The 14,122-nt window shown below is 44.4% G+C and overlaps 1 protein-coding gene across 1 annotated transcript in view; it reads right to left on the bottom strand.

The window, feature by feature from the left end:
- The window catches only part of LOC120995543 (S-adenosyl-L-methionine-dependent tRNA 4-demethylwyosine synthase TYW1-like), a 244,696-nt gene that overhangs the window by 50,350 nt on the left and 180,224 nt on the right, over positions 1–14,122 (bottom strand). Inside the window, exon 14 of the mRNA XM_040424815.1 lies at positions 1,624–1,734. Coding sequence (XP_040280749.1) covers positions 1,624–1,734 — 111 coding nt within the window. The remainder of the gene's footprint in view (positions 1–1,623; positions 1,735–14,122) is intronic.

Below are 14,122 nucleotides of genomic sequence, written 5' to 3'. Positions count from 1 at the left end.
CAATCAATGTTTTATTTGGGACCCTGTCCGGATTTCTAATGGATATGGCATGGATAAAATCAGTAGTCTAGCCTGCTTGCTAGTGTGAGTGTCAATATTTCCTGTCTTGAAGGAAAGATGACTGTTTCCACGCTACATTAAAATAAAATCTGAAATGAATCTATGAAGTTTATGGACATGTGTCTGCATTTATTCTACACATATTCAAAAGGTATTATTCTGTTTTATAAAAAAGAAGAGTTTGAACAAACAATTCTGACTTCTACCTTTCCACAAAGGCTCCTCATAAAAAAATAATTTTTTAAAAATTAGAGCTTAGGCTTTCCTGAAAATAATACTCCTCTCGTGTGTCGTCACTCTTCACCTTGTGTTGATCTCTCTAGCTTACACTAAGGTCTCATTTACACAACCATATCTGTTTTGCAGTCCACAAATTGCAAATCCTCAAAACACAGATACCGGCCATGTGCATTTCGCATTTCCCGTTACACATATTCCGCCCCATGTTAAAAATGCCTATTCTTGTCCGTTGTGCGGACAGGAATAGGACATGTCCTATCTTTTTCACAGGTTGGCAGTCCTTCTGATCCATGCAGCCCTGAAAGATGAAGCTGTTGAAGGATCAATTGCTAGAGAAAACAGATTGGAGCCTAAGGCCCCTTGCACATGGGCGTCACGGTTTTTGTCCGGATGCGTTGCGGGTGCAGCATTGCGGCAAACCCGCGAGAGTAGGCACACAATTTCAGTCAATTTTGTCTGCGATTGCGTTCCATTTTTGCACGCGCGTGATAAAAAACTGAATGTGGTACCCAAACCCGGACTTCACTGAAGTTCGGGTTTCGGTTAGGTGTTGTGTAGATGTTATTTTCCCTTATAACATGGTTATAAGGGAAAATAAAAGCATTCTTAATACAGAATGCTTACTAAAATGTCCAATGAGGGGTCAAAAAATAAACTCGCCTCATCCACTTGATCGCGCAGCTGGTATCTTTTTTCTTCCTGCAGGACCTGCAAAAGGACCTTTGATGACGTCATCGCGCTCACCACGTGGTGAGCGCGATGACGTCAGCGTAGGTCCTTTGCAGGTCCTGCAGGAAGAAAAAAGACGATTTACTAACATCATCTCTTAGCAACCATGCGTGAAAATCGCACAGCATCCGCACTTGCTTGTGGATGCTATGCGATTTTCATGCAGCCCCATTCATTTCTATGGGGCATGCGTTGCGTTTTTCATGCAACGCACAAATGCTGCGTGAAAAATAACGCTCATGTGCACAGCCCCATTGAAATGAATGGGTCAGGATTCAGCATGGACCGCTGAAGCCTCTTCAAACAGTTGATCGGCAATCTGATATCGATTACTTTTCCTGAGGATAGTGCATTAACATAAAATTCCCAGATAACCCCTTTAACATATAGAAAATTATAATAAGGCAAGGCAGATTTGTTGCAGAAATTTCTGCGACAGTCTTATTCACTGGAATGGGGCATACAGAAGTGGATGCAGGTGCGTCAGAAACAAAGCCCATAAAGCTGTAGGGAACAGATTTTCAGTAAAAAAATGTCTACAACAAATCTGCTGTGTGAGAACATACCCTTAAGTATATTAATGTGGTATCTTACCTTAACTTCTATGAAGTCTGGATGTCCTAGTTTCACAAGGTCTGCATATGCTTTGAGCTCATCCACATTCCATGCCTTTACAAGGGTCAGCCTGTATACCGTCCGTTGTTGCTATAAACAAATAAAATGTATTTTTATAAATAAATGATGCATTTGGGTACAGGGAAACCAATAACATGTACCATACTACTGCAACAATATAAATGATCACTAAGTTACAAAGTTAGTTTAGGCCTTTGGACACAGACCCCTTAATTTCTGCGGGACCGCAAAAAATAATTAATTATAGAACATGTCCTATTCTCATCCATTTTGCGGACAAGTATAGGCATTTCTATAACGGGGACTATGGAAGGTGTGGGATGCAGTCAGTATCCATGGTTTGCGGACCAAAAAATACATACGGTTGTGTGCATTAGGCCTAAGTACTGTACAATAGAAACAGAAGAATGTTTGCAGAAAAAAAGACCATGTGGTTCATCTAGTCTGCCCTTACATTACAGTATTTCTTTTTCATTTTTCTATTAGGACAGATATGTTCTTCCCAGGCATAAATACACTTACTGTTGATTCTCCAACCACATCTGCTGGAAGTTTGTTCCAAGTATCTACTATTCGTTCAGTTAAATATTTTGTGACATAGCTGCTGATCTTTCTCTCAACTATTTTCAAATTGTGCCCCCTTGTACTCATGGTCTGTTCCATATTAAAGGGATTTTCCGGAAGTTAAATACTGATGACCTATCTTCAGGATAGATGATAAATAACTGATCGGTGGGGATCAGACTCCCAGAACCCACAGCAATCAGCTGTTGGACATCACATCCATCAGTCACATAGCCTTTGTGCAGCTCAGTTGAGCTGCAATACCAAGGCACAGGGCTATTCACTGGCTCCGATGGGGACTGGCTTCCATTACACGATGACAAATGGTCACATGATGCAAGAAGGTTAGGCCGCCCGCCACTCTTTCACAACTACTTTAAAGATTTAAATCATATCCTCCTATCGCTTGCCCACAACATATCGTGCTGTGTAAAGAGCATCTGCTGCCGGCAAATGACTAGTCAGAGCGATGGCATTAGCAATCACTCCTTCCCATACTGTGGCGGAGATTGCGGCATGTAAATACAGCGGCCTCTTCCACCAGCAAGCAGGCAATTGTCAGGAAGGAATACTTCCTTTCCGACAATCTGCTGCTGTATCGTCCCATGTAAAGGAGGAAACCAGGCACTTCCCAATACTATCCTTAAGCCTCCTGCAAACGACCGTATGGCTTTTTGGGGATTTTGCCGTTCACAAAAAACGGATCAGCAAAAACTACGGATGACATCCGTGTGCATTCCGTTTTTTGCGGAACGGAACATCTGGCCCCTAATAGAACAGTACTATCCTTGTCCGTTATGTGGACAATAAAAGGATATGTTCTATCTTTGAACGGAACAGAAAAATACGGAAATGGAAGGCATACGGAGTACCTTCTGATTTTTTGGTGGATCTATTGAAATGAATGGTTCCATATACGGAACCATTCAAAAAAACGGAACTGAAAAAAAAAAAATGTTCGTGTGCAGGAGGCCTTACAGTGAAGCTTAGTGGTGGCAGCATCATGCTGTGGGGATGTTTTTCAGTAGCTTGGGCAGGGAGACTGGTCAGACGTAAAGGAAAGCTAAATGGAGCAAAGTACACAGATAATCTTAAAAGGGGTTCTCCGGGAATTAAGAAAATAAAAATACCTAAATATTACTTTAATATAAATATATTCCCAAATACCTTTCATTAGTTATAATGGTTAATTTTGTCTGGGGAGCAATCATTAGGAGAAATAAAATGGCCACCGTCCTATTAACATATACAGAACCTGGCCTAGTCACAGAGGAGGACAAGTTACTTCACGACACTGAACCAAAGAGCTACCTACTTCTCCTCTCTGCTCTACTTGTCAGGGATTATGATCCTGAATACAGCTGATAAGATCTTCAGCTGAATCTCTGTAAGAATGGAGTTCATGTGGAGACATGAAGTACAGGGAGGACCGACAGGACTGTGGTAATGGAGACTGCATACAAGAGCTTCTGATCATTATCTACACCCCCACTATCCTCTCTGTACTTAATGTCTCCTAATGAACTCCATTCCTACAAAGATTCATCTGAACATCATAATAAACTGTTTTCAGGATCATAATCCCTGACAAGCAAGAGAGGAAGATAGCGCAGCTCTTTAACTTGTCCTCCTGTGTAATTAGGACAGGTTTGTGTGGACTAGTAGGATGGGCGGCCATTTTATTTTTTCTAATGATTGCTCTCTGGACAAAATTTGCCATTATAACTAATGAAAGGTATTTGGTGATATATATTTATAATCAAGTAATATTTAAGAATTATACATTTTCTTAATTCCCGGACAACCCCTTTAATGAAAACCTGATCCAGAGTGCTCTGGACCTCAGACTGGGCCAAAGGTTTACCTTCCGACAAAAAAATGACCCCAATCTCACAGCCAAGAGAACATAGGCGTGACTTAGTGACAACTTTGTCAGTGTCCTTGACTAGACCAGCCAGATTTAACACAATTGAACATCTCTGGAGAGACCTGAAAAGGTCTGTCCACGGATTGTCCCCATCCAACCTGATAGAACTTTAGAGGATCTGCATAGAAGAATCCATAGAAGAATGGCAGAAAATCCCCACATACAGATGTGCAAACCTTGTGGCATCATACGAAAGACGACTTGACTGTAATCACTACCAAAAGGTGCTTCAACTAAGTACCAAGTGAAGGATCTGAATACTTATGTCAAGACAAGGTTTCAGTTTTTCCTTTTCAATAAATGAGCAAAAGATTTTGAACATTCTGCTTTCACTTTCTCATTATGGGGTATTGATTGTAGAATGATGGAGGGGGGGGGGGGGGGGGGGGAGGGGGGGGGGGGCTTTTTATTTTAGCAAAGGGCCACAACTTAAAATGTGAAAAAGGTGAATGCCTTATATGTACTGCAATCCATCCAAGATAAACACTGCATGGATGTTAAGCCTCAAGACTCAGAAAGAGATCAGATAAACTAGCAGGCATGCCCAACCTGCGGCCCTCCAGCTGTTGTAAAACTACAACTCCCACAATGCCCTGCTGTAGGCTGATAGCAGTAGGCTGTTCGGGCATGCTAGGAGTTGTAGTTTTGCAACAGCTGGAGGGCCGCAGGTTGAGCATGCCTGACTGATAAAGCATCATACAATGTTCCGTCACTGCTACAGCTGAGATTTTTACATTTTCGGACAATTTTAAGTGGGAGAAGACCAGTCTGCTGGGAACCCTCTTAATGCGTTTCATAAATAGGCAAATATATTCAGCTTCATTCAATATAAAGATTTAAATTTACCGCACCGTATTAGCTTAGTTATGCGTTCTGCTGTACTTTATACCTGTAGCAGGACAGCATCTGGCATTTAATGACAAGTTTGCTCAAATTGCTGCCATCAACAGGGATCTGCAGATTGCCTAAGGCACAGTCTGAGATGTCAGCTGCTGGGTATTTTCTGCCTTGTCATACACAACTGCTAAATGAGGGCTCGCAAACTGATCCATTAGTAAAACTAATGCAAAAGCAGCTTTCAATTTTGAGATTTTAGAGTAATGCGGATGGAAGGAATAAATATAGCAGTTGCCCTCATGATAAATTAACTATGCAGACCAACAAGGACTAGCCCAAGTCTACCATGGAGATAATTGTAAATGTGATCATTTCAAAACAAAACCAAAAGGCAGCCATCCAAATGTTAACTGGAATTGTAGACTAAGCTACCACATAGAAAATATTTCCACTCACAATAAAAACTCACTAATCACAAGCCGAGGACCTAAAAGTCAGTTTTCTTCTTGTTTTATGAACCATTATGCCTACTTGCAATCAAAAGATGATCACAGGTAACCTACACCATAGGCTACTACAATGGTTCCCTCAGGCTACAATATAAATTGGTTCTGAGATGACCATTGCAAGTTGAAACCATTGTAACCAGAGTCCATAACTCTATGGAAAACCAGTAATTTGTTCCCAAAAGGGTCATCCCAAAATATGTAAGTCACTTTCTATGGTGAAGACAGGAACTTCTTCAGGGCCTTGAATAGTACCATACACGTACCAAAAAAAAAAAAATGAAGCCGCAGCTCACCTGGTGTCCAGAGAAGCAGTTAATCCTGGTACACACATGTAGTACCTCAGCGGAGCTGCAACCATTAAAAAGGTTTTATTAGTGAAATGGCCATGTTGATTGACTGGATCTGATTCCGAGGTATTGAATGTAGAGTCCAGTTTCAACTAAATAGACCAAAAAACACCACTGTACGTTGAAAATATTGTGTCCTAAGGCCATTGTATCTTGTGGGATAGTTCATCATGGAATGTATCCCTGGGGTGATACAGCTCTTCTCCTCCTTACTCCAGGTACCTCTGCTGAGCTGGTCAGTCACCAGCTGGTTTCTCTTCCTGTGTACACTCTACCATCTGCTACGGGTTGTGGCAACTTTGTGAGCCTGATGGGTATATGCATTACACAGGTAGAGAAAAGCCCTGTGCTGATAATTGCGCTAGTAATGGTCACAAAGAGGTTCTCAGGAATGCACTGTATCCAAAGATGGTAATAAACACCTGATCTATCTTCCATGCAAAAAAGTCTGTCCCTTTGCCATGCTAGCTCAGTAGTGCAGTATGTGCAAATCGGAAAGCAGACAAAATAAAGGGAAAAAAATAAATACATTAAAAATCTATCATTCTGAATAAGAGGGCGACTCATAGGGCACAAGAACAAGTTATTTGTTAATAAATATTTCTACGTCCATCCTTTAATATTTAAAAGCGTACTTTCAAATGTTTAAAGTGCAGTTTTCAGAAAAGTTTGCATAATGGCTGTGCTTTGTACAATCATAGCTGTAAAGCAAGCATGTCAAACTCAAAGGCTAACATGGGCCAAAAAAAAAAAATTTTCGTTTATGTGGGCCGCATCAAAAAAAATAAATAATTTTTTTACAATATAATGCAGACGGATCCGTTCTGAACGGATCCACCGTCTGCATTATATGAGCGGATCCGTCTCAGACGGATCCGCTCTGAACGCAAGTGTGAAAGTAGCCTTAGGGGCGAGAACCTGGGATCTTTCATCCCTTGTCCTATTTAGCTCTATCAGGGTGAATAGGACTTCACACTGTCCCTGCTGCTCTGTGCCTTGTGCACACAGCATCAGGGATGTTACCATGGCAACCAGGGCTTCTGTAGCGTCCTGGCTGCCATGGTAACTGATCGGAGCCCCAGGCTTACACAGCTGGGGCTCCGATCAGAAGCTGCCACTGCACCACCAATGAGGGGGAGGGGAGAGGTCCCTGTGGCCACTGCCACCAATGATTTTAATACTGGGGGGGGTTGAGAGGGGCTGGCGCACTGTGCCACCAATGATTTTAATGGGATGGGGGGTTGACGGGGGGGGGGCACACTGCACCACCAATGATAAATTACCCCTTTATACAGGAGGCTGGTACTGGCAGATCAGCAGTTAACCCCTCAGGTGCGGCACCTAAGGGGTTAACTGCCTCTGATCGCAGCTCCCTGTCAGCGGCAGGGTGCCGGCAATGCGATTCTGCTGCCGACACCCGCCTCCTGTATTGTGTTAAAGACTGACTTTCACTATCAGGCCACACAGAGCGGCGCCCAGCGATGTCTCAGCACTCCCCATTAGTCCTGGGCGCCGCTCCGTTCGCCTGCAGTGCTCCATTACTGTCTCCTCTCCTGCTCCACATGCTGCTGATTACTATCGGAGCGATGGGAGGAGACATCAGCTTCACTAGTGGGCGTTCCGTCTTCCTGGCTGTAGCGCTGTCCAATCGCAGCGCAGGGAGAAGGAACGCCCACTAGTGAAGCTGATGTCTCCTCCCATCGCTCCGATAGTAATCAGCAGCATGTGGAGCAGGAGAGGAGACAGTAATGGGGCACTGCAGGCGAACGGAGCGGCGCCCAGGACTAATGGTGAGTGCTGAGACATCGCTGGGCGCCGCTCCGTGTGGGAAATGGGAATAGTCCTATTATTGGTGGCTCAGTGCGCCCGCCCCTCCTCCGCCCCTCTCTCCTCATTGGTGGCGCAGTGCGCCCGCCCCTCCTCTCTTCTCATTGGTGGCAGCGGCAGCAGCACAGGGGGAGGGAGGACAGCTTCCTTCTCCCCGTGCTGCTGAGACAACATGAGCGCGCCGATAGCAGCGCGCTCATGTTCAGAGATAGTAGACTGCCGGGCCGCAAAGATATTCATTGCGGGCCGCATGTTTGACACCCATGCTGTAAAGGATCAGTCATGTTCGGGTTTCCCTAAAATCTCTTTCAGCTGCACAGCTAGATGCTTTTCTCTCACAAGCAGTGGATTCTCCCTTCTGACTGCATACAGTGACCTCACTTCCATTACCTCCTACTAGGTTTGTTTTCTTCTATGGAGCTTAAAAAAAATATAAAATAAAAAAAATGAAATCACACTAGGGCTACGTGCACACGATCTTATGTGTTTTGCGTATGCCATCCGTTTTCTTTTGCGGATCCATTGTAACAATGCCTAAAACGGACAAGAATAGGACATGTTTTATTTTATTTTTTGCGGGGCTACGGAACGGACATACTGATGCAATTTGCGGAACGGCACGGACAGCCTTAAATATAATGGCCTATTCTTGTCCGCAAAGCGCGGACAAGAATAGGACACTATATATTTTTTTTGCGGGGCCACGGAACGGAGCAATGGATGCAGACAGCACACGAAGTGCTGTCCACATCTTTTGCGGCCCCGTTGAAGTGAATGGGTCCGCATCCGAGCCGCCAAAACTGCGGCTCGGATGTGGACAAAAACAGCCGTGTGCATGAGGCCTAACTGTTTTTCCTTTAACACTTTTGGGACACAGCCCATCTTTGATTTTCATTTCTTCTCTGCTTTCCAACAGCCATTTTTTTTTTTTTGCTTTATGTTTACATTATCATAAGGGCTTATTTTTTGTGGGACAAGTTGTATTTTTTAATAGCGCTGTTTATTTTAGTTTAGATTGTATTGTAAAACAGGGGAAAAATTCCTTGTCCGGTGAAACTTTGAAAAAAAAATAAAAACCGGCAATTTCTTTTTAGGACAGTCACGTGTGCTAAAAATGACAACCTTATGCCACGGGTCAGTACGGTTACAGCGATACCAGATTTATATTGTTTTTATTATGTTTTACAAATTTAAAAAAAACTTTGTAAATTTTTTTTCACAGTTCAGACATTTTTAGACTAGGTAATACCAGTTATATTTTCAAACGAGAAAATACCTGTTAAATTCATTTTATTTATTGTTTATTTTTATATGTAACAGTAGAAGGACTTGGCTTCGCACAGGTATATTTAATCTACTTCATTTAATGTTTGTGCGCGTCGTTAAAAGATAGACAGTATCCCCATAACAGTGACCTCTACAGCACCCCACCCTTTGGAGTTCACTATTACAGTCCTCCACCACTTAACACTGACCCCCCCCCCCCCCATAGTGCTCCGCCACTTTAAAATGGGACCTCCACAGCAGCCCATCCCCTTAACAGTGACCTTCACAGTACCCTGCTGCCTTAACAGTGACCTCCAGAGCAGTTGCCCCTTAATAGTGGCCCCTTCACCCTTAACAGTGACCTCCACAATTGTCTGCCCCCTTAACAGTAACATCAACAATGAACGCCTCTTTAACCTCCTCAGGACCGCAGCACGCAGGATTGCGTCCTGGCGGCGGCCCTGTTATTCCTCCTGGACGCGCCGGCGTGTCCTCTCGCGAGATTTCGGGCAGAGCCGGCCCGCACATGCGCAGTGCGGGCCGGGAATCATTACATCAGAAGTTCGTCATCAGCCTGCCAGCCAATGATCATCGCTGGCAGGTTGGCGACTTAAAAAAAATCGAATCAGAAGCCATTTAACACCTTATATTTATAAATATAAGGTGTTAAATGGCTTGTGTGCTCCTCTGCTGGTCCTTTTCGCGGTTGGTCCCAGCAGAGGAGCACACATCACTGTGAGTACACACCAAACACTACACTTAGCCCCAGATCACCCCCCATCACCCCTATTACCCCTTGATCACCCCTGTCAATCACTAGTGAAAGGGAAAAAAAGTGATCAGTGTAAACTGTCACTTTTTTTTTTCACTAGTATTGACGGTTAGGTTTTAGGTTAGTTTAGGCCCCTTTGTTAGGTAGTTAGCGTCAGTTAGCGCCCACCCCACCGCACCGCAGTCACTGATAAGCTGATTAGCATATCGCTAATCAGCATTGGTACTTTTATAGTATCTGAAGTGATCAGAACTGATCACAGTCAGATCTATAATAGTATTAGTGTCACCTTAGTTCGCCCTCCACCCAAAACGCAGTGTTTGCCCGATCAGGCCTGATCGGTCGCCACACGTGCGATCACCCACGCCCGCCCCGCCGCAGTGACAAAAGTTTTTATATTTTTTTATCACTGCACAATCACTTTACAAGCGCTGCGGCGATAAAAAAAAATCAGTTTTGATATTTTTTTTATCAATCGCAGCGGCTTCCGGTACTTCGCTAGCCTCCCATTTGTAAGACAGGCTTGCTTTTTTTCTTGGGTAGTCTCAGGGAATACCCCCTAAATTTAGTTGACCAAATGGCAAATAAGGGGTATTCTTCTGAAGAGGTCTACAGGATTCTGACCCAGTCAGATGAGGAATGGGAACCCTCATCTGACGAATCCAGCGGGTCAGAATACGAACCTGTAGAAAGCAGTGGCAGTCTGACCCAAAGTTCGGACGATGAGGTTGAGGTCCCTGATACCACCAGGCATACCCGACCCCGTGTTGCTAGACCACAGGTTACGCAGGATCCGCTTCAAGGGCAGCAAAGTGGGGCTGGCGCTGTCGGATTACGTGGTGAGGCATACACCAGCAGCACAGCCCATCCTGGACCTAGTACCAGCACTGCCGTAGAACATGGTGAAGTGGCGAGCACCAGAAGGGCAGTTGAAGCTGGTACGGTGGCACGTGCATTAGTTCCCCTGTCGCAGCCACCGCACAGACAGGCCCGTAGAGCCCCTAGAGTTCCTGAGGTGCTGGCAAACCATGATTGGCAGCAACCATGATTGGCAGCCCCCAACTTCAGCCGCACCTGTAGTTCCCCCTTTCACCGCCCAGTCTGGAGTTCGGGTTGAGACAGCTCAGATCGGATCGGCACTGGGGTTTTTTGAGCTGTTCTTGACTGCGGAGCTCTTGGACTTAGTCGTGGCAGAAACAAATCGGTATGCCACTGAATTTATATCCGCCAACCCGGAAAGCTTTTATGCCCAGTCTTTCCAGTGGAAACCCGTCCAAGTTTCCGAATTTAAAACTTTTCTGGGCCTTCTCCTCAACATGGGCCTGACAAAAAAGCATGAATTGCGGTCATATTGGTCCACGAACCCAATTCATCACATGCCCATGTTCTCTGCTGCCATGTCCAGGACACGATTTGAGACCATTCTGCATTTCCTGCACTTTAGTGACAACAGCACCTCTCGTCCCAGAGGCCACCTAGCTTTTGACCGGCTCCACAAAATTCGGCCCCTCATAGACCACTTTAACAGCTAATTTGCAGATTTGTATACCCCTGAGCAAAACATCTGCATAGACGAGTCCCTAATACATTTTACCGGGCGCCTTGGCTTCAAACAATACATCCCAAGTAAGCACGCCCGGTATGGGGTCAAATTGTATAAGCTCTGTGAAAGGGCCACAGGCTATACACACAAATTTCGAGTCTATGAGGGTAAAGATCAGACCCTGGAGCCGGTCGGTTGCCCTGACTACCTGGGGAGCAGTGGGAAGACAGTTTGGGACTTGGTGTCACCCTTATTTGGCAAGGGGTACCATCTTTATGTGGACAATTTTTACACAAGTGTGCCCCTCTTCAGGCATTTGTTTTTAGAACAGATTGGCTCCTGTGGCACCGCACGACCTAGTCGCCGGGGCTTCCCCCAACGGCTCGTTACCACCCGTCTTGCAAGGGGGGAGAGGGCTGCCTTGTGTAACGAAGAACTGCTCGCGGTGAAATGGAGAGACAAACGTGACGTTTACATGCTCTCCTCCATTCACGCAGACACGACAATCCAAATAGAACGAGCAACCCGTGTCATTGAAAAGCCCCTCTCTGTCCACAACTATAATTTGCTCATGGGAGGGGTGGAAATCAATGACCAGATGTTGGCTCCTTATTTACTTTCCCGCAGGACCAGACGCTGGTATAAGAAGGTGTCTGTATATTTAATTCAATTGGCGATGTACAATAGTTTTGTTCTCTACAGTAAGGCTGGGAGAACAGGATCCTTCCTCAAATTTCAGGAAGAGATCGAGAACCTCCTGTATCCAGGAGGTTCCGTGGCCATAACCACCAGTGTAGTTAGCCGTCTACACGAGCGACATTTCCCCAATGTCGTTGCTGGTACCTCAACCCAAGCGCCACCCCGAAAAAAATGTCGTGTCTGTAGCAGGAGTGGAATAAGGCGTGACACCCACTATTTCTGTCCTGACCACCCTGCCCTATGCTTAGGGGAGCGTTTCCGGAAGTACCACACAGAGGTACACTTAGCATAGGGATTGCGTTACACAGGACAGGCACACAGGGCTCTTAGGGCCCTTTCACTCACAGCTGCTGCAAACCTCTCCTTTCACCTGGGACAAAGTGCATAATGTACTTCGCCACATCTCTGGGCGATTTGCGCTTTGCACATTGTCCCATGGGGAAGGAGAGGTTTGTCCTATAAAAGGTAAAAAAAAATAAAAAATAAATCACAGGTAAGCAAAAAAGTTAATGTTCCAAAAGTTCAAAAAAGTTTTTAACCGTTAATTTTCTGTTTTAAATGTTATATAAAGTTAATGTTAATAAATTTATTGCTTTGTGGCCTGTTTTTTTTTTTTTTTACCTTCTAGGTGGACCAACCGATGAACCAGCTGCAGCACTGATGTGCATTCTGACAGAAGCATTGCGCTTCTGTCAGATTACACAAAAGTCGGTGTATGCGGCGCTGCAAGACGAGATTTCTCTTCTGCAGTAAAAAAGATACGTTTGCCGAGGCTTATGAGCTGAGGGGCGGTGTTCATATGCTTTGGCAAACACTTTGTATATTAAAAAAAAAAAAATCCCAGCAATGATTTATTCATCCACATCGATTGATGTGAATGGAGAAATCGGGTTTGCCAGGGCATACGGGCTGAGTGGGTTTGGATGTTGGGCGGAGCTCCTATGTCCTGGCAGACGCATTTCCCCTCTTTTTTTTTTGGCAGAGATTTTTTCATCCACATTGATCGATGCGAATGAAGAAATCTGTGCCGTTCATTTTTTCTTTCAGCCCAGAGGCTGAACGGAAAAAAAAAATCTCATTACCCGTATGCTCAATATAAGGAGAATAGCAGAAACTCCTAATGCTGGCCATACATGTAATGATTGCGGAGACCCTCAAATGCCAGGGCAGTACAAACACACCACAAATGACACCATTTTGGAAAGAAGACACCCCAAGGTATTCGCTGAGGGCCATATTGAGTTCATGAAAGATTGAACTTTTTGTCCCAAGTTAGCGGAAAGGGAGACTGAGAAAAAAAAATAAAAAATCTATTTTCGCTAACTTGTGGCAAAAAAATAAAAATCTATGAACTCGCCATGCCCCTCACGGAATACCTTGGGGTGTCCTCTTTCCAAAATGGGGTCACGTGGGGTATTTATACTGCCCTGGCATTTTAGGGGCCCTCAAGCGTGAGAAGAAGTCTGGAATCCAAATGTCTAAAAATGCCCTCCTAAAAGGAATTTGGGCACCTAGGCAAAAAAGTGTCACACATGTGGTATCGCCGTACTCAGGAGAAGTAGGGCAATGTGTTTTGGGGTGTCTTTTTACATATACCCATGCTTTGTCAAGATAAATATCTCTGTCAAATGACAACTTTGTATAAAAAAAAAAATATGGGAAAAGTTGTCATTTAGAGAGATATTTCTCTCACCCAGCATGGGTATATGTAAAAATACACCCCAAAACACATTGCCCTACTTCTCCTGAGTACGGCGATACCATATGTGCGACACTTTTTTGCAGCCTAGGTGGGCAAAGGGGCCTAAATTCTAAAGAGCACCTTTAGGATTTCACAGGGTATTTTTTACACATTTGGATTTAAAACTACTTCTCACGCATTAGGGCCCCTAAAATGCCAGGGCAGTATAAATACCCCACAAGTGACCCCATTTTGGAAAGAAGACACCCCAAGGTATTTCGTGATGGGCATAGTGAGTTCATGGAAGTTTTTATTTTTGTCACAAGTTAGTGGAATATGAGACTTTGTAAGGAAAAAAAAAAAAAAATAATGAAAAAAACATCATTTTCCGCTAACTATGCCCATCAGCGAATACCTTAGGGTGTCTACTTTCCGAAATGGGGTCATTTGTGAGGTGTTTGTACTGTCTGGCCATTGTAGAACCT

Source organism: Bufo bufo, chromosome 3 (genome assembly GCF_905171765.1).
Source record: "Bufo bufo chromosome 3, aBufBuf1.1, whole genome shotgun sequence".
Taxonomy (NCBI): Eukaryota; Metazoa; Chordata; class Amphibia; order Anura; family Bufonidae; genus Bufo; species Bufo bufo.
The sequence above is the reverse complement of the archived record's forward strand: the minus strand, read 5'-3'. Positions and strand labels throughout refer to the sequence as shown.